Source organism: Lepisosteus oculatus, chromosome 3 (genome assembly GCF_040954835.1).
Source record: "Lepisosteus oculatus isolate fLepOcu1 chromosome 3, fLepOcu1.hap2, whole genome shotgun sequence".
Taxonomy (NCBI): Eukaryota; Metazoa; Chordata; class Actinopteri; order Semionotiformes; family Lepisosteidae; genus Lepisosteus; species Lepisosteus oculatus.
Genome location: NC_090698.1, coordinates 16,125,173 through 16,140,204, shown reverse-complemented (window position 1 = coordinate 16,140,204; position 15,032 = coordinate 16,125,173). Strand labels below are relative to the sequence as shown.

At 39.3% G+C, this 15,032-nt stretch overlaps 1 protein-coding gene across 4 annotated transcripts in view; it reads left to right on the top strand.

Annotated features, from left to right (window-relative positions):
• fyb1 (FYN binding protein 1) overlaps positions 1-15,032 on the top strand; it is a 50,054-nt gene that overhangs the window by 10,536 nt on the left and 24,486 nt on the right. For 2 of the 4 annotated variants that reach the window (XM_069186943.1, XM_015340404.2), the window contains exons 1-2: positions 938-1,045; positions 7,753-8,812. In XM_069186943.1, coding sequence (XP_069043044.1) covers positions 1,037-1,045; positions 7,753-8,812 — 1,069 coding nt within the window. In that variant the 5' untranslated portion in view covers positions 938-1,036. Of the gene's footprint in view, positions 1-937; positions 1,046-2,619; positions 2,699-7,752; positions 8,813-15,032 lie in introns of those variants that run through there. The other 2 variants (XM_069186942.1, XM_069186941.1) reach the window with 2 other exon arrangements.

The window sequence follows — 15,032 nt, the reverse complement described above, 5'->3', positions numbered from 1 at the left end:
TTTCATCACTGTGCAATTTAGATACTGTGCTACTAAGAATGTGTCGTGAAATGGCAGAAACTTCACAGAGAGTCTGGATTTCAGATCAGACTGTGACCAACTGTGCTGTGTAATTTTTTTCATGATCACCTGCGCTGCTCAACAGCTTCAGTTGTATTTATTTATTTCACGTGGGTTCTAAAAATCCCACACACATTTAGGTAGCTCACTAAAAATGATAATACAAAGTTTCTACCTGAACGATCAACATTGCAAAAAAATTAGTTATTGTCATGATACAAAGAAAACTTTCAATCACAAATCAATATGTAACTGGTCAGGCTTCAGCTCTCAGGTTAGGGCAAGTTCAGAAGCATGATATATAAAATATACAGTGAAATATAAGCCACCTTTGTGTATCCTTTCCTGAAATGCAATAACCCAATTAAGATAAAACCTGCAAAATTCTGGAAGGGAAGAGTAACTCCTGAAGTTACAACACTGTGACATTGGAGGAATTAAAACTGATGCATTGTAACAGGAGTCCTTCAGTGAGTTATGCCCCCTGTTGCAAAAGAAGTTGAAATATAGTCTGACAGAAACACAGCTGCAAAGGGAAATCTCTACGATACCTGAAAAGGTCTCAGCAGTTTTTGCACATAATCCAGCTATAGTCCAGCCATCTAATCCATTATTAATATATAACCTATTATAATATATATATATAATATAATCCAGCTATAAGATGGAATCGGAAAGGAAAAGGATACCGTGTGTCCCTGCAAGTGCTGTCTCCTTCCTCTAGGTGGCACCACAACCTTACTGTTCATAGTACAACATTTAAAAGTACAATGACTCTGAGGTCTATGATCTTTAGAAACCAGAGATAAGAGGGGTAAATAATAATTGACTGTCCTAAGCTGGGAAGTTTAAAAAGAGAAAACTAAACTTTGTGATTTTTTTGTTTAAAACATATTCTCGGGTCTACGTTCAACAGTAACATTGAGACTCTTGGAAGCACAGTTTTCTTCTGAAGTTTGTTGAGAATAAGACGTTAATGGAGCAGGTTAGTGTATCATGTTTTTGGGTTACTTTTTACTTATTGTGCTAAAGAAACACCCCTGCAAGATGGGCTTTGTAAAGACTCCAAGCTTTGTTGGTAGGGGGTAGATGTGGAGAAATCGCCAAATCATCCTCTTCCACAGTTCCAGTCGAGGCTGTGCATTTGTCACATTTTATATCTTCAGCTGGAAGCTACTTAACAAGCTGTTATTAAACAGTACATACATTGTCGGTCTTTGATCAGTTCAATTATTCAGCAAGTGGTTTCCTGATTCCATGATTTTATTATACTGTAAGCCTGATGAACCCTAATCATATGGCTTTCAATCTTCTGTTTCTTAGATTTTTGGTATTGGTTTATTATTGCCTTTTGGTCATGGTCGAAAGTCAAATTACAGATTGTGTAAAATAGACAATATCCTTACTTGAAGAGCATATCAGGCGAGTATTCTGTTGTAACTGGTACATTTTTCTGTCGTTCTAAGGCTTTCATTGAACATATCCATTCACAACTGCAATCATTCCTCATAAGGAGAAGAGTATTTTCCAGAAAGTTACCTTAATACATACATTGATAGCACCTTGTAGCCTGATCCTGTCAGATCTCGGAAACTAAGCAAGGTCCGGCCTGCACTGGGACAGAAGACACCAGGTTACTGTGATATTGGTGAACCAATAGTGGGAGCTCTTCCCTCTGCCAGATGATCAAAACTAATAACAGCAATGGCGACTAGGGATTAGTGATGTACAGTAGGAGGTGCCATCCATTTAATGAGACTTCAAATCCAGGTCTTGGCAATGTTTATGAAAACCCAGGAGTTAATCCCCTTTCCCTGGCTAAATTCCACTCTGGACTGGTACAATCTGGCCTTCTCTTAAATTTCCCCTTAGTTCAATCGGAGAAGCATTTTCTCATGTCTCTGAATGATCTGCTGTGCAGTGGGGCTGCTTCTGCAGAACAGCTGCCACATATCACCCAGGTGATATATGAACTTGAGAGCTGAACTTGATAGGGGAATGAAGAAGCTACCCTTCTGTGTGACAAGAGCATTGGCATCCTGTGGGATAAAATGACATTTGAAAGTTTATTATTAATATTACTGACAATAATAATAAGAAGAAAATAAAAATACAGTGTGTTCATAGACTCACATACACTAGTACAGCTCTCACCAATTAAACTGTCTTAGGCTAAAATGGTCCCTCGCTTTCACAAGGCAGTCTTGCCAGTCTCTGCAGTGTTCAGTGTCCAGTTTTCAGTGCCACACCAGAATAAACCTCACTGAGCATACTGCAGGTACTGTAATTGTGTCTACAATGTGACATGGCCCAGGAACTGGCAAATGAGTGAGTACTCAAAATACTTATGCCCCTTAATGTCTGCAGCACGATTCAATGGGACAAATTTGAAATCTTGCTCACTTTGTACAGACCAAAAGTAAGAAATGCCTAACTAAAACCAAGGATTTGTTGAATTCCTCTTCCTGTGCTGCTTTGTTTTTTTGTCATTTACGAGAACTATGTGAAACTGTATCCTGTGTGAAATAGTGATGTTAGCAATAGTTTCACCACTTGAGCCAACTTCCCTAAACATGAATTTGCAGGCACACGCTAATAGCAAGCAGAGGAGCTGTTTTTCCTGATCTTGTTGTCATTAGTAAGTACAAACGTTTTGCTATTTTGTAGGGATTCAGGAATTATTAACATTACCATTCCTCAAATATGTGTGCATAAGTTAATATATGAAATGTTGTTGTACCAATAGTTTTATTTTTCTGTTTTGTGCTCAATGAAAATCATTCTAATAATTATTTGGTTTTAAACAATCCAGTGTTTACCAGCTCTAGTGACATGAGACTAGTTTGGATTGATTTTTTATTGTTTTCACCAGGAGCTCTAAGTTTAACTTAAGCTTGAGAAAGTTGCGAGAACTGTATTATATGGACTTCTGTGAAAACACACTGTTTAAAAATGACAACACTGTACAATGGCTTAGTATTTCTGCCTAAAGTTTCTGTGCTGAACTGTCAATACATTTTATTTAATCCAATCAATTAATTATTTATGTCCCTCAGGAATAGAGCATCTTAACAGCTGCTTATGGGTTTTATTGCATCAAAAGCCTCACACCAGAGATCAGGTGTATAAGATATTTAAGCTTGGCAGGTAATCATATAGAGATCAGGTGTATAAGAGTGTTCAGATGGCCAGATAACCATTGAGAGATCAGGTGTATAAGAGTGTTCAACTGTCCAGTTAACCATTGAGAGATTGGGTGTATAAGAGTTGTTGGCTGGCCAGGTAACCATGAGCGATCAGGTGTATAAGAGCTGTAACACTGTCGGATCCCTGATGTGCACAGAAACAGATTAAAACAGCTGACAGAAGTAAGGAAGAGGAATAATGAAAGAATGTCATTTCTTTCAATATTGAGAAACATGTCATTTCTGTACATACTGCATCACGTATGGTGATGAAATATAATTTTTCGGTCGTTGATTGGCTGTATTTCTTCACCTTGGAGAGTGACACAGCAGAGTGTTAAACAAGTAATAATTTTGATTGCTGCCCCAACACTGTACAGTTCAGAACTTGTCAATTACATCTCTTTGCTGTCTCCATAGGGGTAATTACTTTTGCTATAAAACTGTAGTTTTTTTTATCTGATTCAGCCTGGGGGACAAACAAAAATTGGGGCCTGTCCTATTTAATGTTTGTCACACGTGACACATTTTGTTATGTCAGTTCTCATTCAGTTGCTCGCAATCTAAAAGATTCTTATTAGAAGTTGGTCTTTTTAATTTTGCAGGAGAGTCGCACATGCCCTCTCCTGTCTTGTTGGAGGTCATCTTAAAGTCTGTCCCAGCACTTACATTTCACACTGCTGTTTTATTCCATTCAGAAATAACATTCTCTTGTTTGGTTAGTCATATAGCAGAGATGCACAATACGAAATAACTACCCTTTATCAACCTTAGCAGTTTTATTTAAGTTTTTGACAACTTTAATCAAATTTCCTCTTGGCTGTTCTTTACTGAGTGTGAAAAGAGTGCAGTTTTTGTAACAGAACGGCAGGCTCATTATTAATGTTCACTTGTAAAATATATTCATGATTACTAGAAGAATTAATAAACATTGCAGAAGCTGTATTCATAAGGATTTACACAAACTATAGGACTGGAAAAACACCTGGCTGTTTTAATATAATGTAAGGAATTGCATGTGGCTATGAGGTATGACCTCATTCAGAATATTGCCTACAGTTTTGGTCACCAAGATACAAGAAAGCAGTTCGCTTTCGAATAGGTTCAGACAAGAGCAAACAGATATATCCTACAAAGGTAGGCTGAAAGAGCTCAATCCTTTCAGTCCTGAACAGAGAAGACTAAGAGTGGATCTCAACCAAGTATTCGAAACACTCAAGGTTACTGACCTCATCAGAAGACCATTGACAAAGTCAGTCCACTGGACTTCTTCAATATCAACAGTGAAACACAAACCAGTTGATGTCAGTGGAAACTACAGTACATGGAAGTGTATTTAGACCTGAGAACAGGAGACACCTTAATACACAAAGGCTTCTGTGAATATGGAAAGAACTGCCCAATCATGTTTTGATGTTGGTATCACGAAGCTAATAACTGATACCCTTTTTTCCAGAAATGGTTAAACGAGTGTTATGCGGCAGTCCCTGTGGTTTCAGGGCTGTACAGTAGCTAATGGCAAGCCAAGCTCAAAGCGCAGGTTCACAGAGGAATCTTCAGTGGGAGCTAGGTTTTAATGATAAAGTAATAATGCAGGCTGATTGAGAAATTAAGCTGTCTGAATTATTACTGAGCAGGAAAAGGCTACCTAGGTGCACAGAGAAGCTGGCTTGAATAAAATTGTATGAATTAAGACTGAACAGTAAAAAAGGCTGCATTGATGCACAATTGACCAGGCCTCTCTGTAGTTTATACTGTAAGTCTGTCATGTCTCTACAGTACAAAAGGATAAAGGCAATCACAGAGATAAGACATTGTATAAGAAAGTAGATTGGGCAAAGATGACTGTCTTCCAGCTCCCACTGTCAGCAACATCGTGTACTTTATCAGAATCATTTCAGGCATGCTGAGGGTTACCTGACCACTGCATGGACCCAATTCAAAGGGAACTGTAGTTTTTCGTATTTCCTGTGAGTGGATTTGTTACTAGCTTCAGCACAATTTGCTATTAAGGACACTTGCAGGAAGGAAGTAATTTAAATTAATGATCGTATTATACACGACCTCCTGAAATCAATTTTGATAACTGGCAGCTGGAGTATATGCAGACGATTCTGTTAGCTCATGTCACTGATCAGCATTCTGTTTATTTATTGTTTTAACCATCTTTGTATTGGTTTCATTTGTATTTGAAAGCATTCCACAACTTTTTATCAACTGGGACTTTATTCAGTTTTACGTATTCAATTTGCAACCTGGTATAATTAAAATATGTTGTGTGTGTGTACAATGTGCAATCAGTTACTCTGGGAAGTTTTATATGTGTTACAACAACAACAATAATTAATAATAATATAGTGTTTCATCATGGTAATATTCATCAAATGGTAATTTTACTCTAGATTCAAATTGCAATTACATATCATTACTGCTCCTACCAATACTGCTCCACCTTAATATACAATTTAATTAAATATAATTTCCTACTAGTGCTGTGCACTTTTCAATTTCCAGAAAAGCCAAGAACACTCTGTCTGACTCGACGCCTCCACCCCTCGATGCTCTCAGCCAAGAGTTCATTGCCTGCTGGGAATCACAACTTTAGGGCACAGTTTGAGCCCCCACAGAACTATCCCTACTGACTGACCTAGGAAGCACTGCTCTGCTTCCTTTCCAATGTATGGTCTGAAGAATGAGAGAATATTGTGTCCCTGTTAATAAGTACTGCTTTCTAATTGATAAACACTGTTTTAAACGTCCCTGTCAAAGCAGACTTTAACAGGGAATAGTTTAAATGAAAAGGTGCCATGTTAAAAAAATAACTTAATTATCTGTGGTTTTCTAATGTCACAATTATTTACACTTTTATAGGAAAGAATTGTCTATTATTACGGTTTTAAATAAGTTGAAGTGTGCAATATTCTTTTAATAAATTCTCCTGCACATGAAATCACAGATCTTATTGCCAGTTGATATCTGACTTCTCATGCTGCTGTTTATCTTCTGGTTAATGACCAGCCAAAGTGATGGGTTCTGTCAGTTTTCACAGCCTGCAGAAAGGCTGTGCTTCAGACCCAGTCTCCCTGTATACTACAAGTGCCTGACCCTTGTCTGGATCCTGGAATGGGAGAAATCTCATCTTTAAAAGAATGTTTTATACAGTATATAGAAGCCCTTGGTGAGCTTCCTCCAAATTTTAAAATCCGGAAGGAAACACACCTCCTAAATTCTTGTTCATCACTAACTCATAACACATGTTCCTCCTTTGTGATTATTGACACCGCTTATGATACTGAACAATGCAGGAGATGTGCATTAGATAAGGTAAGGAGAAATCATCTGTAATTATCTTCCAGCTTCAATATACAGCAGAAACGTAGACGTTCACCATAGATTACAGAAATGAAAAAGCCCTTAACTAAGTAGCAATTATCAGTTTGCCAAAATGGACTGCTTATCTCCAGCCTTTTTTAGGGATTAAGGTGAATCTTTAAATAATCTGCTTGCAAGCAACAAACACTTCCTGTTTGCTAGGCTCTTCTTTAAAGATTCCCACTGGAGGGCCCCCACTTTGTACAAGTTTGAAAATTTACAAGTGATTGGGGGAGCCAACTGAAAACAACCCTGTAAAATTTGAGACTACCTTGAGTTCCTCTTCATGTGTCTGTTTTATGCTGTGCTGTTTTGAAATAAAGCCACATTGTCAAGTAAACATGAAAGGAGAATTTTGATTCACAGGCTACCGTACTTCTGCTGGTTACTGTATACAGTATTTAACTCTTTCTGAAACAAAAGATTGTTCAGTTTAATTTTCTTCTGCAATTCTAGTGCACTCAACTGAACCTCACTCTTGAGTAAACATGAACTTGAACTTGAACTTGAACTTTATTGCCATATGTAACCGGTACTGGTACAATGGAATTCTTACTTACAGAAAGTCTCTCGATTGTAAAACAAGTGTAAAAAACAAAACAAAGTGCAAACAGTGCATCAAGACAATGTACAAACAAACAATAGACATACAGTAACATGTTGCCAGGAAACATAACAGGAAAAAGCCATGGTAGAAACAACACTTTAATGCTTAAAAATGTGAATCTTTAATGCTTAAAACCTACACAAAAGGTAAAAAAACAAATCCTAATATTGCTTGGTTCCTCTATTGTTATATGGGTAGTTATTAAATTATTGCTGTTTTTAAGTTCTCATAATTGAATTGCCCCTGATAAACATGCATGTATAGTACAATACTGTACCCAAAACTGACTTTTAGAAGATCAAAAAGACGATCTTGACAGAATAACTGCTGTTAGCCCAGTGTGGTGGTGATAACCACCCCACGGCTCTGAAGGTGACACACAGGAAGGCACATACCGCATACATCAAGCTAGCCAATGAGCTTGAAAATTATTTTCATACCAGAAGCCAGTTCACAGTTTTGCATCATCTTGAGCCCCTGCCCATTTGCATTTCTTAAGGAGTCCTCTTTTTTATATCTCATTTGCAGGACAGCAAGGCGGATGTGAAGGCTATCATGGCAAAGTTCAACACCGGTAACAGCCCAGCTGAAGCAGTTCCTGGGAGCCGACCCAAAGTGTCTGTTCAGCCTACCAAGTCCGTAGGAACTCTACAAGCTAAGAGAGCTGCGCTTGAGGGCAGTCTTTCTGGGAGTACTACCTCGAACACCCCACCCAAGCCAAATTTCCTCAAAAGCTCAGGACCTCCAAAAACCCCAGATGAAAAAAATGACAAGGATCCTGCTTTCCCGAAACTTAAACCAACTGCAAACAAGTTTGGGGGCAACCAAAATACTCTGGAGGAGAGCAAACCCGCTTTTCCAAAACAGCCCCTCAAGCCCAAACTTTCAGAGGCACCAAAGGAGAGTGAAGCCAAGCCAATGTTTCCTAAACCTCCGCTGCAAAAGGCCACTGGCAGTTCTAACCTTCAAGATAAAGAGACCAGGCCAGCAGTTCCAAAGCCTGCTGCTGTTTCCAAGCCTCCCTGGCTCACAGACACTGCTAAGACTGGGGAGACCAGCACGACCAGTGCTACCCCACCCAAAATGCCTCTTGCTCCCAAACCTAAGAGCTCTTTTAAGGTCTTGAAAGCACAAGCTGACGAAGGCAACACAACTGATCCAGCAGCCAAACCATTTTCTGGGGTCTCCCTGAAACCTTCTGGTGTTAGGAGTGTCCAGAGCAACTTTCTAAAAGATAACAGTGAAGTGAGCGCCAGCAACAACAAAAGCGAAGATGTTCCGAAAACAGACACCAAACCTCTAAATGCCCGGAATGCCTTCCTTGCCAAGCTGAACCAGGACAGCTCGGATGAGGCAGCACCCTCCCTCAAACCTCCCCCCCAGAAGCTGAACTTTGCAGCGCACAAACCGGACTTCCCAAGAAAACCAAGCGCACTTGGTGCTCAGAAAGAAAACAGTGACCCTTCAGCCCCTAAACGGAACCCTTTGCCCAATATATTTGCTCTGGGGTCTCCCCCAGCAAAGCCAAACAGGCCTCCCAATGTAAACCTGGAGCAGTTTAAAAAGGGCGCAGAGTCCGCGACTGACGGTAAGTCTTGCCTCAGCTAGTCTGAAACGGTTTGCAGTTCAGCTGTTTACCCTGGCAGTAGTGGGAAGTAGTGAGTCTTTTTGTGTTTCAGGTGGAGAAATTGAAACTGTTGAGTGTTAGTAAGATAAGATCACTTTATTGGCCATATACTGTACAATTTGTTGTTTTAGGAATTTGTCTTTTTTGCATACCCCAACTTGCTCTCCATGAGACACACAGACAGGGAGAGGAGCTTGGGGTCAGAGCGCAGGGTCAGCCATTTTATACAGCAACCCTGGAGCAGTTGGGGTTCAGGGCCTTACTCAGGGGGCCCAACGGAGTAGGATTCCTCTGCCAGCTGCAGGATATGAAGCCACAGAGCCACTGCACAGCCCCAGTGAGGAATCAGCGCACACAGATCTCTAGAACTGCACCCCTTCACTACAGCTGTGTTATGCAGGCAGTTCAGAATTGTACAGGATTAAATCTTTTTCCACAAAAAAATTATGTTTTCCTTGGATCATTGTACCTGCACAAGAAGTCAACAAAGGCATCCATTTTCTAACTTCATCCACTTTAGGGTTGCAGGGTATTTATCTACATACAACTTAAATGCCGTATATGCACTGTTGACACACCTTTGCATTTCTTTAACACTTTATTGTAATTGGAACATTCTGCTCAACGTAAGAAAAAGAAACATAGTTTTCTCCGCAGCTGCCCAGTCATTAGTGAGTGATTGTGGGAGACAATACTGTATATTCTTATATTGCTGATCCAGTAATAACACAACAGTAGGAATTTAATCAAATTGGTGATTATTTTAGCAGGGATCTTGTGTGTTTCCTGAAATATTTAGAGGTTCAGAGAATTCCTTGGTGTTACATTCTTACTGCTATATGAAAGAGTGTACGCAACTTTCCTTTCTCTAATAAGCTCAGCGAGTTACTAAATCATTGCTTGAGAATGTGAAATTACCTTCTTTTGCAATGTGTTAGGTAACTAACAGGCCCAAAGAACAGCAGTTCAGGTGGGTAGCTGCATCAGCATGCGTATGCTGCAAAGGAACAAGTAATAAGTTTATTCCATGGTGAAAAAAAGAAGAAAGAGAACACAACATTTCGGACATGGAGACTTCTTCACACCCGAAGAAGGCTCCACGGCCGAAACGTGAAAATTCTTTTTTTCAGCATGGAATAAACCAATTACTTGTTCCAAAGAACAGCATACATGTACAGTAGCTCTGAGGAACAAATGCTGCAGAATGTCTAAAATTAACAACATAAAAAATAGACAGAAATATAGTAGCCTATTATGGAGTACATAGCATGGTCCAGGTCTCTGCTGGTGCTCCCTATTGTAAATGATCGAGGCTTCTGGTGTTCGAGGTCTACGGGGAACGCCGACTATGCTGTTACTGGCCCCAGTGTGTGGTAGAAGGTCACAGGCTAATTGAGTCTGTGGTCAAAACCCGAATCAAGCCATTTGCTTCAGAGACCTCAGGCTCTACAGACAGGTGTTAAACTGCTGCACCTCTAAGGAAACCCAGGTTACTGTTGCATGTGGTAGTGGGCCAATAGGTGGAGCTCTCCCTTCTAAACCACAATTTCCAAACCAATGCCCCAGTAAGGTGCCCAGGGGCACTCTACTGAAGTCCTTCAGATAAGACCTTAAGCTGAGGTCCTGAATGTTTGGTCATTAAAAGGCCAGTAGCACAGAGAGAGGTGTTAACCCAGGTGTCCTGGCTAAATTCCACTCTGGGCTTGACCTCCCTAAAGCTCCCCCTCAATTCAATATGGTGTCACCCATGTGCTGCACTTCAGTAGTGAATGAAGTGACTCCCCACCTACAGTACTGTATATGAAAAGCACTTTGAGATCCTTTGAGATCCTCAAAAACACTATATGCATGAAAGGCATTACCATTGAGCATTCTACTGTACCTGCTCAATATGCATGGAGAAACCCTTTAAGCACATAACCTACATTCCCTGGGAAGAGTAGGTTCTGTACAAACACACATTGTGCCATATAAGTTATATTTTGAACTTTGCATTCAAATTAGATTTAGTAACGGTTCCAGCTTACTGTTTTGAGACTTACTTTTATTGTCAATGAATCAAACCATATATAACCTCACCACAGTAATTTTCACAGTTAGTGGTAAATGCAAAGCAGACTGAATTTTTGCACAGAAGATCCCTTAACAGGTGCCTTTTAATTGAATAGAAAGCTTCTTCAAACTTGGATTCAGGCTATGGGTTAGAACACCACAATGTTCATATTTGGCAGTCTGCTAAGAGACCACCAAATTGTGTTTAATGTGTGTTCAAACTGTGGTAAGAATCTTAACCCTGTTTTTGAATTCTTAATGCTGTTTGAATACAGTGATACAACTTGAAAGTGGTGCAAAGAGTAGAATAGGACTTTCCCATCCTGGTATTGGAGAGACAGTGTATCTCTAGCTTATCACTCTAACAATGTGGCTGGGCAGTTTGTTCTAAACACCCAAATATCAATAATTTCGAGCTTAAAGTAGCAACTGCGTTTCTGGGTTTTTAATCTTGAATGAATCCATAAGAACATAAGAATAGTCACAAAAGAGAGAGGCCCGCTGTTTGGTAGATCCCTCCATATCAGCTCTATTCAAGACGAAAGAGTCAGTTCTTTGAACCATCTGTGTAAGAACATACAGTACCTGTACCACGGGGAATTATATTTCTCTGATCTCTGTCTAGGGAGCACATGAAAGAATTTGGAGGATACAGTAGGTGTTTGTGTCATTGCTGGTTAATCAAATACCTCCATCACTACTGGAGTCACACAGTGTTTTTCACTGATCCAAGGACACTTTTTCTACTTTTGCCTCTGTCATTATGTTTAAATGATCTTAATAATATTGACTGACAGACAAAATAACCTGACAAGGACAAAATTAAAAATAACCTGAAATTACTGAGACAAGCGTTACACTTTGTTATTGGTCTTGAAAAAATGTCTCCTTACATCTCAGCCATGAGGCTAGCAAACCATTTTTTGTTTTTGTTGCACTAGGATTTTTGTTTTTAACTTAATTCTTGCTGCAGGTTATCATACACATTAGGCTGACCGCTTAGATTTAATTTTCTTGTCTTCAAGCCAAAATCAATGTCTGGAAAATGTGCTTTTAATGAATGTGGGAGCTGTGTAATGAGTTGAAAAGCTTCCATGACGTAATCTGATATCACTTCACTAGAAGTGCTGAAACCTAATAATCAATATTTACAATTAAAATATATTTGATGTGCAGGTTGCTGAGATCAGCTTGAAAAAGCAGCAGATTTTTATCTTAAAAAGGAAGCTGACTGATCTGTTTACCAATAAATGTACTCCATAATAAGTGGGCTACTGCTATGATATTTTCTCAAGACACTGAAGGTACAGTAAGATTAGGGACAGTGTCCTGAATTCTGCTCTGAGCTAGGACAGTCTGGCTTCCGTATGGATTCTCCTTTAATTTAACTGGAAATGGTCTCACTGGTCTCACTTCTTTACATCATCTGACGTACACAGGGGCTGCTGTCACAGGATTGCTGGAGGAAATGAAATGGGTCCCGTTCTACTGTATGTGTGAAGCTCTTTGAAATTATTTGGGATTAAAAATGTTGTATGAATCCAGTCAATGATTACTAATTACTTTCATAACAGTAGAAATCACAGGCATTGGTAGAATGCAGTGCTCCCCAGCCCAGGTCCTGCTGCTCCCCTGCATCTGTCTTCATTACAACTTGCCTCTTTATTACTGAGACTAATTCAACACTCGATTGAATCAGATACTTTTTTGAACAATCTCTTTCCTGCACTCCACCTATGGCTTAGAAAATACCCTGCTGTGGGCATCTTGTTGCCAACAAAGTACCAATCTGTTTAATAAATACTTGCTATAACTTTCACAGCAGCTCTTAGCAGCTAACAATGAGATCACCTCAAGCCAACACTTAACACTTAAACATTTAACACTTAAATGCCCTTAAATGCTCTTCCAAGTTTTTGAAGATTGCTGAGAACTGTTGATGGAAAAAAGCCTGGTTAAATGGTTTTATCCAATGGACCAATTAGAACAAGTAATTAAGATCAAAGTTGGACCAAAAGGCAGGGATTATAAGCACTGATGTGAGGGTCATTGCAGAATTAAAGGAACAAGTAAAGGTTTATTATGAAGAAGGCTTCACAGCTGAAATGTTGTGTTTCTTTTCTTCTGTTTTCAGCACGGAAGAAATCTTTACTTGTTCCATTGCAGCCTACGCATGCTGACGCAGCTACCCGCTTGAACTATTCCAGAATTAATACATTCAAAAACACAAAGCAAGAAACAACATCTATGCAGTTATTTGATAATGAGACCGAAAAGTTCACAAGACTAAGAGCAAGTGTAATTGTAGACATCAAGATCATTATCAGACTTGTTTGTGTGTTGTAAATGCTTTGTGATTTTTTTTTGTATCTAGCCTTTCTGTATCTAACTTCCTTGTTGACGTGCGTTATCTTGCTGTCAGTATGGTGCTCTAGATCTGCTTTTCACAAGCACTTCCCCAAGGCCTTTGCATGTGAGCTCTTCTCTTTCTTTATTCCTCTCTCTCTGTAAGTTTTTTAAGCCTTGATCGAATTCGCTGTTAAAGTCTGAGTGCTGTTCTTTTCTGGCAACATAACTAGAGAAAGTACTTACTGTAGGACTGTCCTTAGAAAGGTAAACAGTAGGTCACTGTATCACTGTATGAATTTGAAATCATACTGCACATCGCAGCTCACAAGGGCTGTGATGTACAGTACACTTAAGTCGTGGGTTTTTCAAAATAAAAGATAAAAGCAAAGCTAACAATAGAAAATTGGCATTATGGGCTGGATAGACGCCTGTAGTGCTGCCGTATTTCAAATATTGAAGAGAATCAAAGCCTTTTGCCCACGCAGACATCCATCCTGAGGTCTAGTTTAAAAAATAAAAAAAACTATGCTTCCTCTCTTTAGTTAAGTTCCCCTTTTAATTTCTTGTTAAAATATCTCCCGTTTTAAAAATACTTCCTTCTTTCACCTATAAATACACATTTCTTTGATTTTTCATTCATATTAATTAGGAACAAACAGTTCTATTCCTCTTAGGGCTGCCACCTAGATTCCTAAATCCAGGACACTATAAAACAATGCAGTGTATTAAAGCTGCCCCTACAGCTTTAACCTTAAAGACATGACATTTTTCACTCCACATTGCGTATTTCCTAAATTGATTTCCGAGTGGGGAACAGGGCCAGTGTGCACACAGCAGACAAACATGTAGAGGTCAATTCCATGCTGAAAAGTAGAAAGATTTTTTTTTTTCAGAGGCAATCTAGTGAGAAGACACCTGAAGAAGACTTAATAGCTGAAATGTTGTGGGGTGTTTTACATTATGTTGTGGCATTTCCTCATATGTGTTTCTAAATTAGGGGTGTTGCTGTTAATCCAGTTGAAATATAAATTAAAAAATAAAAAGTATCATTAGAACAGTTGGTATTAAAAATCAAATACTGATGGTTGGGTGGCATGATGGTGCAGTGGTAAGCATTGCTGTGTTGCTGCACTGGGGCCCTGGGTTCAGTTCCTGGGATGCTATCTGTTTGGAAATTTGTATTTTTTCCCTGTGTTTTCATGGCTTTCCTCCAGGTGTTTTGGCACCTTCCCACAGTCCAAATACATGCTGTTAGGTAAATTACAACTTAGCTTCAGGGCAAATTGGCCCTGATGTGAGTGTGTATGTGTTTGTGTGTGCCCTGCAATGGACTGGTATCCCTTACAGGGTATACTCTGCTTTGCATGCATTGCTTTCAGTGCTAGGCTCTGTCTCCTTCATGACCCTGTTTTGGATAAAGCAGTTAGAAAACAGATGGATGGAACGAAACTTGTACAAACAAAAATCAACTATCAGAAATTGAAATAAGGATTTGTAGAAAATAAGTAATAGTTATTAAGCATCAACATTAATTACACTAGGCTCCAGCACCTGTAGAACTTTTATAATAAATCACTTTAGTCTTTCCAGAGCTTTCCAGTCTTCAGAGCTCCAGGTGACAGTCAGTAAAGTAAAGTAATACATTGCACAACAGAGAGTGGGGTAGAAGCTTATTTCCGCTCATGATCTCCCTGGCTTTTGTATATCTTCAGTCCGCAAGTAATCAGAGTGTCTGAACATTGCCTAAGCCTGTGGGATCCCCTTCTGTGTCTGTGTTTCT